General features: G+C 54.0%; 1 protein-coding gene across 1 annotated transcript in view; it reads left to right on the forward strand.

Annotated features, from left to right (window-relative positions):
* Positions 1 to 9,718, forward strand: part of CFAP65 (cilia and flagella associated protein 65) — a 38,005-nt gene extending 28,287 nt beyond the window's left edge. Inside the window, 12 exon segments of the mRNA XM_050752340.1 lie at positions 1,231 to 1,422; positions 1,523 to 1,681; positions 2,143 to 2,286; positions 3,096 to 3,209; positions 3,402 to 3,509; positions 6,072 to 6,116; positions 6,343 to 6,545; positions 7,004 to 7,132; positions 8,095 to 8,341; positions 8,343 to 8,605; positions 9,290 to 9,427; positions 9,541 to 9,718. Of these exon segments, the coding sequence (XP_050608297.1) occupies positions 1,231 to 1,422; positions 1,523 to 1,681; positions 2,143 to 2,286; positions 3,096 to 3,209; positions 3,402 to 3,509; positions 6,072 to 6,116; positions 6,343 to 6,545; positions 7,004 to 7,132; positions 8,095 to 8,341; positions 8,343 to 8,605; positions 9,290 to 9,427; positions 9,541 to 9,625 (1,827 nt within the window). The 3' untranslated portion in view covers positions 9,626 to 9,718.
* Positions 9,719 to 10,559: the final 841 nt, after the last annotated feature.

Below are 10,559 nucleotides of genomic sequence, written 5' to 3' on the forward strand. Positions count from 1 at the left end.
AAAACAAGTTACCATAGATTGGGTGGCTTATAAAGACCAGAAAATTTATTATAATTTATTGTAATTTAATTTATTATAATTTATCGTAATTAAAAAGGCTGGGAAGCCCAAGATCAAGGCATGGGCAGATCTAGTGTCTGGTGGGGGCCCACTTCCTGGTTCGGTGGCTTCTTGCTGTGTCCTCACATGGTGGAGGGGGCAAACGAGCTTCCACAGGCCTCTTTTATAAGGGCACTAATTCCACTCATGAGGGCTCTGCCCCTGTGGCTGAATCATCTCCTGATCATCTCTTAATACTACTCTATGGAGGATTAGGTTTCAACATATGGATTTTGTGGGGACACAAGCATTCAACCCATAGTACCAGGTCTGGAGCTCAAAGGGTGGTCCAGGCTACAGAAATAGAGTCAGCACGTTCAGGAGTGAGTGCTCAGAAAGGGGAAAAGGGGCCAGGACTGAATCCAGATGGACTCTATTCTCTCTGGCTTCAATTTTCTCATCTCTAAAAGGAAGGATTGGACCAGAAGATATCTGGTTTCTTCTAGGACATTCTATGATTCTCAACCTTTGGAGTTGGTCTTTGGTCCTTCAGACCTTTCCGCCCCCTTACTTGCCTTTAAGCAGAACTCCCTCGGCCAGGCGCAGTGGCTCATCCTGTAATCCCAGCAGTGTGGGAGGCAGAGGTGGGAGGATTGCTTGAGGCCACGAGTTCAAGACCAGCCTAACCAACATAGTGAGACCCCATCTCTAAAAAAAATATATTTTTTTGAAGCAGCTGTGTGTGGTGGTGCACGCCTGTGGTCCTAACTACTTGGCAGGCTGAGGTAGAAAGATTGCTTGAGCCCAGGAGGTCGAGGCGGCAGTGAGCCATGATTATGCCACTGCATTCCAGCCTGGGTGACAAAGTGAGACCTTGTCTCAAAAAAAACAAAAACAAAAACAAAAACAAACAAACAAAAAAAACTTGATGAAGTTAAATTGAAGACAAATAAAATAAGCTGCTCCTTTACAAATAAGATTACAGATTATCCTAAAATGTCACCAGCTGAACATACAGTTAAATACTTCTTGGGTAATCAAGCCACACGAGAAATCAGAGATCTTTAGAGGAGCTCACAGACTCAAAGGGTGACATCATGGAGATCAGCCTGTGCTCCCACAGTGGGCACAGGCTTTCTGGTTTGCAGTCCTGAACTGATGTGGCAATTTTCCTATTCCTGCCCCCTGCAGATTTATGAGCTGTATAATGGTAGCTCAGTGCCTGTGACATATGAGGTCCAGACCGATGTCCTGTCACAGGTTCAGGAAAAAAATTTCGATCACCCCATCTTCTGCTGCCTCAACCCCAAAGGGGAGATCCAGCCAGGTACCACTGCACGGGTCTTGTGGATCTTCTCACCTATCGAGGCCAAGACCTACATGGTGAGCAGCAGCCTGGATGATGTGGGAGGTGGGGTGGCGCTGGCTTCCTCAGCAGGCCTCCCTCTGACCAGTCCCTACCCCAACCCTCCTAACTCCCCAGGTGGACGTGCCCATACACATCCTGGGATGGAACTCGGCCCTCATCCACTTCCAGGGAGTGGGCTACGACCCCCATATGATGGGGGACACAGCCCCATTCCACAACATCTCCTCGTGGGACAACAGTTCCATACACTCTAGGCTGGTGGTGCCTGGACAGGTGGGGAAAGGGGAACTGGGAAGGCCTGAGGCCTTGGGGAAGAGCCTCAGAGCCCAGGATGGCCAGGACAGAACAATGGGGAGGCTGGGAGGGACATGAGATGTAGTTGAGGAAGGACAGAGTCTGAGATGAGGCCTTGGAACTCACCCTCCTCCAGATTCAGGAGGTGGCACCGGCTCCATGAGAGGCCTACCCTGCCACCTAGTGCCCACAGGTGTTTCTGCTCAAGCCGCTCCACCTGCCACAGGGCCCTGCATCCCACCCTCTTATCTGGGATGAGGATGTTAAAAGATGGCACAGGAGTGGGGGTGTTGAACAGTGTCAAGAGGGCCAGGCCCAGTGGTCTTGATTTTCTGACCTCGTGATCTGCCCGCCTTGGCCTCCTAAAGTGCTGGGCTTACAGGCATGAGCCACCGCACCTGGCCAGTTCTTATTTCTTTACCTCTACTCTCCACCCACAGAATGTCTTCCTGTCCCAGTCCCATATTTCCCTGGGAAATATCCCTGTGCAGAGCAAGTGCAGCCGCCTGCTCTTCCTCAACAACATCTCCAAGAACGAGGAAATTGCCTTCTCCTGGCAGCCAAGTCCTCTAGATTTTGGGGAGGTGAGAGTCCCCTGAGCCCTTGAACCTCCATCAGAACTCTGGACACATGCAACCCCACCTGACCCCATCCCATACAACCCCATCCCATATCCATCCCATCCCATCCCATCCCACCCCACTCCATCCCACCTCATCCCACCCCACTCCATCCCACCTCATCCCACCCCACTCCATCCCATCCCATCCCATCCCACTCCACTCCATCCCACTCCATCCCACCCCACCCCACTCCACTCCATCCCACCTCATCCCACCCCAATCCATCCCACCTCATCCCCCCATCCCATCCCATCCCATCCTATCCCATCCACTCCATCCCACCTCCATCCCACCCATCCCACCCATCCCACCCCACTCCATCCCATCCCACCCATCCATCCCTCCATCCCACTCCATCCCACCCCACCCCACTCCATCCATCCCACCTCATCCCACCCCAATCCATCCCACCTCATCCCACCCCACACCATCCCATCCCATCCTATCCCACCCCACTCCATCCCACCCCACCCCACTCCATCCCACCTCATCTCACACCACACCATCCCATCCCATCCCAACCCATCCCACCCCACTCCATCCTAGTACATCCCACCTCATCCCATCCCATCCCATCCCACCCCATCCCATCCCACTCCATCCCACCCAACTCCATCTCATCCCATCCCATTCCATCTTGTCCCATCCCATCCCATCCCATCTTGTCCCATCTCGTCTTACCCTGTCCCATCTCATCCCATCCTATTCCATGCCATCCTATCCAATTGCAACCCTGTGAATCTCCAGAGACTCCTTCCCCAAATCAACAGGTGTCCGTGAGTCCCATGATAGGGGTGGTGGCTCCTGAAGAGACGGTCCCATTTGTGGTGACCTTGAGGGCCTCTGTGCATGCCAGCTTCTACAGTGTAGACCTGATTTGCAAGGTAGGAACCAGCCCCAGGGGTAAGGTGGGATGGAGGCATGGCTTCCAATGCTGGGGTGGGGTGAGATGGACTGTGAGATCCCCAGACCCCAGCAAAAGGCGGAAGTCAGCCCTTGGAAGGGAGAGGGCCTACAGCAAAGGCCCAGGGCAAGCTCCAGACCTTTGGCCTTCTCTTCTCTGTCCTGGGCCATAGCTGTACCCACAGCAGCTCATGAGGCAGTATCACGAGGAGCTGCAGGAGTGGAAGGATGAGAAGGTGCGGCAGGAAGTGGAGTTTACCATCACCGACAGGAAAGTGAAGGTGAGAAGGGCTGAGTAGATCTCAAACACCCAGATCTTTCTGACTGGCCTTACCAGAGGGGGCAGAGGTAGTGGGCCAAGGTGGCCTTCCAGGCCAAACCAGCCAACCTTCCCTAAGAGATTAGATTCCATTCACTAGACTCAGCTTAGCATCTCCACAGCCATCCGGAGAGGCTCTCTGGATAGAGAAGGCTGGCTGTCCATTCCCTGCCTCATGTAGCCAGCATTTAATGAGTGGCTACTGTGTGCTGCACGCTGGGGATTCAGGGGAGACAAGCAGAGCTCACCTTCTTCTTTTTTTTCTTTTGAGACAGAGTCTCACTCTGTCACCCAGGCTAGAGTGCAGTGGCTCACTGCAACCTCCACCTCCCAGGTTCAAGCAATTTTCCTGCCTCAGCCTCCCGAGTAGCTGGGACTACAGGCGCCCACCACTAGAAACTAATTTTTGTATTTTTAATAGAGATGGGGTTTCACCATGTTGGCCAGGCTGGTCTCGAACTCCTGACCTTAGGTGATCTGATCACCTCGGCCTCCCAAAGTGCTGAGATTACAGGCATGAGCCACTGTGTCCAGCCTAGAGTTCACCTTCTGATGGAAGACACTGTGGCTTCAAGGGCAGGCTCTGGAAACAGATTGCCCAGGTTTCATTCCTGGAGTTAATGATTTCTAGCTTTGTGATCTCAGCCAACCTATGTAATGTCTCAGTACCTTCAGCTGTAAGAAGTAGGGGTGGGTACTATTACATCTGGGATTTGCTTCAATATAATACAGAGGTGGGGCACAGCTTGGACCAGACTGGCTATGAGGTGCTAGTTGTTGAAGCTGGGCAATGGGCAATGGAGAGTTCTTTGTAGCATCCCCTCCACTTTTGTATACATTTGAAATTTTCCATATTAAAAAGGTTAAAGATAAAAGCCTAGGCTGGACATGGTGGCTCACACCTGTAATCCCAGCACTTTGGGAGGCCAAAGCAGGTAGATCACTTGAGGTCAGGAGTTCGAGACCAGCCTGACCAACATGGTGAAACCCTGTCTCTACTAAAAATACAAAAATTAGCTGGCAGTGGTGGCAGTTTCCTGTAATCCCAGCTGTTTGGGAGGCTGAGGCACAAGAATCGCTTGAATCCGGGAGGCGGAGGTTGCAGTGAGCAGAGATCATACCACTGCACTCCAGCCTGGGAGACAGAGTGAGACTCTGTCTCAAAAAAAAAAAAAGATAAAAGTCTAAAAATATTTTTTAATGTGAGTGAGATATCTGGTTTGTAACATTGTTGTGAGGATTAAATAAGTTAATACCAGTAAAGTGCCTAGAACAGTGCCTGGCACCCAGGAAGTGCTCACTGAATGGGAGCTATTAGTATGTATTTTGGGAGGGGGAGGGTCCGACAATAAACACGAGACAGCACTTTGTCTTGGTTCCTCCCCTAATTTCACAACCTTTCTTGAATGACCTCTTTCAAGAATGACCTCTTTCAAGAATGACCTCTTTCAAGAATGACCTCTGGTATTCTTGCTCCTCGGTCACCTTGGTGTCTGCCACACTGAACCCACAGGGAGTCACTGCTCCCCTCTGAAGCTGTGGCCCCACTGTGGATACGAATTACTTCCTAAGGCCAGGCGCCGTGGCTCATACCTGTAATCCTAGTGCTTTGGGTGGCCAAGGCATGAGGATTGCTTGAGCCTAGGAGATCAAGACCAGCCTTGGACAACATAGTGAGACCCTGCATCTACAGAAATACATTTTTAAAAATTAGCTGGTGTGGTGGCTCACACCTGTAGTCCCAGCTACTTGGGAGGCTGAGTTGGGAGAATCTCTTGAATGCAGGAGTTCGAGGCTGCAGTGAGCTATGATGGGGCCACTGAACTCCAACCTGGGTGACAGAGTGAGACCCTGTCTTTAAAAAAAAAAAAAAAAAAAAAAGAAAAAAACAACTCTCCTTGGGGGCATGAGAGAAAGAATTTCTGAATTAAATCTTAATGAGGGAGACTGATTTCTCATCTCACCGAACCACAGAGCTCCAGGGCACCAGGGCAAGCACCCTTGGAGCTGCCCACCTACATTTGATGGCATTCACTTCACTCAGGAAACCGGAATTTCCTGGTCTACAGGCAGCACTTCTCTAGGGAAGGTTCTAGAGGAAAATGTGACAGGGAATTGGGCAGGACCAAGAGGGCAGCGAGAGGATCAAAGTGGGGGAGTCTCTTTAGGCCTCTCACATCTTTTTTTTTTTTTTTTTTCTGAGACAGAGTCTCGTTGTGTTGCCCAGGCTGGAGTGCAGTGGCGCCATCTTGGCTCACTGCAGCCTCTGCCTCCCAGGTTCAAGCGATTCTCCAGCCTCAGCCTCCTGAGTAGCTGAGACTACGGGCACGTGCCACTGCATCTGGCTAATTTTTGTATTTTTAGTAGAGACGGGCTTTCTCCATGTTGGCCAGGCGGGTCTGGAACTTCTGACCTCAGGTGATCCGACCGCCTTGGCCTCCCAAAGTGCTGGAATTACAGGCATGAGGCACTGCCTCCGGCTGGGCCTCTTGCATCTTAAGCAAGGATCTCTCTTCTTCCACAGAAGAGAACATGCTGCACAGCCTGTGAACCTGTGAGGAAGTACAAGGTGAGGCAGCGAGCCCCAGGCCCATCTTCTCGGGACAACTTGGGAGGGTCCTTGCTTTCTCCCAGAGAGACCTCCGACCCCTGGACCAGCCTCCCAGAAAGGAGGGATGAAAGTGCCAATGAGTGGGGCCACACGCTTATGTGATGGGGAACTAGGTCAAGGACCCCATTGGTGATGTGGGTACAGTGCCCAAAACCTTGTCATCCATGTCCCTCCCTTCCCAAAGACGCTGCCTCCCATCAAGAACCAGCAGTCTGTCAGCCGGCCCGCCAGCTGGAAACTGCAGACCCCAAAGGAGGAGATGTCCTGGCCCTGTCCCCAGCCACCCTCTCCAGGCATGCTCTGCCTGGGCCTTACCGCCCGAGCCCATGCCACCGACTATTTTCTGGCTAACTTCTTCTCAGAGTTTCCCTGCCACTTTTTGCACCGGTAAGCTCATGGAAAGGCAGCAGTCACCTTCCTCTTCTCTCTGTCTCCTCTTCCACTCCAGAGCAGGGGCTGCCCACACCCAACCCATGGTGAGGGGTGGAGCATGGGCAGTGGCAGTGGGACTCACTGAGTGCCTCTGGGCCCAGGATGCCCCATTACCACTTAGGCCCTTTTGAAAGGGGGACGAAACAGCCAGAGCCCCCCTGGAGAACACACCTAGGCACCCCCTGCCCCTCTTTGTTCCTTCTTTTTCCAACTGGGAGTCTCTCTAGCTCCTGTGCTACTCTGAGGGTTTGAGCTTGGTTCTCTGAGCCCAGTAGCACTACATTTGGATTAAGGCTGGGAGTGCCTCAAACTCATCTGTGTCCTCATCACTGGGCGGCTACCACCACAGCTTGTGCCCCCAACCCCAGCATGGTGGCTTGCCCAGGCCACTCAGAATGTCATGGCTGCCACAGGGAGCTGCCAAAGAGGAAGGCCCCCAGGGAAGAGTCAGAGACTTCCGAGGGAAAATCCCCTAACAAGTGGGGCCCTGTCTCCAAGCAGAAGAAGCAGCTCCTGGTTGACATTCTCACCACCATCATCAGGTACCAGCTTACACCCTGGGCCCTCACTGCCACTTTCTCATCCCTTCAGCTCATTCAGCCAGAGCCCCTTACATTCCAGCACTCTTCCTTTCTTGAGAAATAGAACTTGGTGGGGCACGGAGGTTCTTGCCTGTAATTCCAACACTTTGGGAGGCAGAAGTGGGAGGATGGCTTGAGCCCAAGAGTTTGAGACCAGCCTGGGCAACATAGCAAGACCCCATCTCTACAAAAAATGCAAAAATTAGCTGGACATGGTGGTGCATGCCTGTAGTCCCAGCTACTTGGGAGGCTGAGGTGCAAGGATAGCTTGAGACCATTAATTAGCTTGATTAACTGGGATGTTGAGGCTGCAGTGAGCCATGATCACACCACTCTAATCCAGCCTGGGAGACAGCAAGACCTTGTCTCAAAAAAAGAAAAGAAAAGAAAAACAAAGAAAGAAAGAAAGACAGAGAGAGAGAAAGAAAAGAGAGAGAGAAAGAAAGAGAGAAAGAGAGAAGGAGAGAAAGAGAAAGAGAAAAAATGAAAGAGAGAGAGAAGAAAAAAAGAAACAGAACTTCTTTGCAAGATCCTGCCACTGTCCCCCCGACCCACCCACCTCAGGACAGTGGGGCTCTGATGGAGCTGGCTGGAGGGATTCTCAGGTCTGTGTCCTGAGTTCTGCCCCTTTCCAGGGTTGGCAGATGAGTCTGGAGCCAGTTCACTGTCTCCCCAGGGTTCCTGCCCAGTATGTGTGTGAATCTGACCTGCCCTGCCTCCACCATACTATGCTTGCTTCTAAAAGTTCATGAGGCTCAAAGATGTCTTCCTTGAAAGAAGGGACAGGAGGAACAACTGACCAAGGGCTCCCCTCTCCCCACCTAGCAGCCCCTTTCCCACCTAGCACCTAGCTCTTAAGCCAGGCCTCCCCAGGGGCTTCAGGGCCCCTCAGCAAGGGCCTTCTCCTTCTCCTTGCCACCTAGGGGCCTGCTGGAAGACAAGAACTTCCATGAGGCTGTGGACCAAAGCCTGGTGGAGCAGGTGCCGTACTTCTGCCAGTTCTGGAATGAGCCGTCAGCTAAGTTCAGGGACCAGAAAAACAGCCTGTACTTAATGCCAATCCTGCCTCTACCCTCCAGCAGCTGGGAGGATGGGAAGGGCAAGCAGCCGAAGGAAGACAGACCAGAGCACGATCCAGGGTTGGGGAAGAAAGAAGAAGGGGAGGAGGAGGAGGAGAAAGGGTGAAGAGGAAGAAGAGGAGTTGGAGGAGGAAGAGGAGGAAGAAGAGGAGACAGAAGAGGAGGAGGAGTTGGGCAAGGAAGAGATAGAGAAGGAGGAGGAGAGGGATGAGAAGGAAGAGAAAGTGAGCTGGGCAGGGATGAGGCCCACACCACAGCCTGAGTCCCAGGAGTCCATTCGATGGCAGTGGCAACAGCAGCTGAAAGTCATGGTGAAGGAGGAGCAAGAACAGGACGAGAAGGAGGCCATCAGAAGGTGAGCAGCCAGGCCCCAGTGAGGATGGGAGGAGGCGAAGTGCAGAAGGCTCCTAGGAGGCAATGGGATGCCAAGGACAGCCGCTGCCTGTATGCACATTTCATCCTCACTCAGTGCTTAGTGAGGTCATGTTGGTAGCTTAAGGCCTCTGCGGGAGTATCAGCTGAGCACCAACACTGAACTTCATTCTTTTTTCTCTGAGAACTGGTTGTTGACATTTACCAAGGCGTGACTACCAGGAGAATTGTTATAGTCTGCAAAGTCTTGTAAATGGGCTTCTAGAGCCAGAAAAGGACCACCTGTCTTGCAGGTGGGACTTCCCACTGGGGCTGCCCTACAGATGATTTATGTCCTTGTAGGGATTCCCTAGGCCCCACCCAGTCCCTTCTGCGCCCTCTCATCACTTCCCTACCTTTCTCCAAACTTGACCCTGAGATGCCTACTACATTGCCTGGGTTTGAATCCCACCCCTTAAACCAGCAGCATATTTGGCAACTTGGAATCTTTTAGCCACACTTGGAACGTCTGTAACATTGAAACAAGGATGGCCCATACTGTAGTGGATGAAGGGAGTCGAATGGGAATCTCTGTAGAGCTCGCGGCACACTGTACCGCACGGACAGGCGAGCGAGGAGGCGCGCGGTCACTGCGGCCACGCTCATGCTAGCCCCCGCCCCGTCGCAGGCTCCCGGCCTTCACCAACCTGCAGGAGGCGCTGCTGGAGAACATGATCCAGAACATCCTGGTGGAAGCGAGCCGCGGGGAGGTGGTGCTCACCTCGCGGCCACGCGTCATCGCCCTGCCACCGCTCTGTGTGCCCAGGTAGGGGCGCCGGGGCCAGCGGCCGTGCAGACGGCGCCGGAGGGGCGAGGGGGGCAGGCAGGCTCTTCCCTAAGCCTTGTCCCCACCCCTACTTGGGACTTTTTGTCTTCCAGGATTCTGACCCCGGACACGCTGCTGCCGACGCAGCAAGCAGAGGTACTCCACCCGGTGATGCCACTTCCTACCGACCTTCTGTAGATGCCCGCGCCCAGCCTCTCCGACATGCCGCCTTAGGTCATGCCTGGCCCCCTCTCCGCCACCCCGCCAGTAAAAGCATCTAGTCTTTTTTCTATATCTACCTTGACTTTATTTCCCCGACGAGGGGGAAACGTGCGCGCACGCTCTGAGAGGGAAGGATGGCAGGGAGCAGCCTGGGCTGACTGCAGAGGTGCGGCGGGAACTTAGGGCCCGGGAGGTTGCACTCGCCGCCCGCACTGCAGCTGGACTGAGACCTTGCCGCTAGCTGCCGGCCGCTGGACCGGGTCTGGCCAGTGGAGGGCGCTCCGGGCGGGGCCTGGCTGGCCTTTGCCCCAGCGTAGCTTGGTGCACAGTAACTGAGTGCCAGGCCTGGCCAGCGAAGCAGGTGTCCACGGGGCAGGGCCACCCCTCACGTTTCCGCGCCGCGCCTGCTCTGAGGCTCGGCACCCCCGGGGCCAACCCCTTAGCATTTGGCGAGCTCCAAGAGCCCAAGAGGCTGGGGAGGAAGGAGAACAGAGGCACGCCGCGGAGGGCCAGGAATTAGGCTGGGGCGGGTCGAGGTCACCACTGGATTTCGGGCCACAGACCCTGCTAAGCGACTCCCACTGTGAATCAGTCCTCAGACGAGGATGGATACCCACCTCTCGGTTCCTCCTAACCCCCGCCTGGGAGCTTCTGTCCTCTGCTTCTCGGCTCCTCCCTCCCAGAGGCAGGTGGGTGGAAAAGTGACATCTGGTGTTGTTCCAGAGGCGCCCAGGTCCCCAGCACCCTCCCCTCCGCCCCCGCCACCAAGGCCTCGGAGAAGCTCCGGTCTCAGAGCCGGAGCGGGGGAGGGACGGGGGGGCTCCGCCTCCATGAGTCAATATTTGCCCCGAGCAAACGGGCGCCTGGACAGGTGTGAGTGTGTGTGTCTGGGGGCGGGGACTGAACAGGC

This window comes from Macaca thibetana, chromosome 12 (genome assembly GCF_024542745.1).
Source record: "Macaca thibetana thibetana isolate TM-01 chromosome 12, ASM2454274v1, whole genome shotgun sequence".
Taxonomy (NCBI): domain Eukaryota; kingdom Metazoa; phylum Chordata; class Mammalia; order Primates; family Cercopithecidae; genus Macaca; species Macaca thibetana.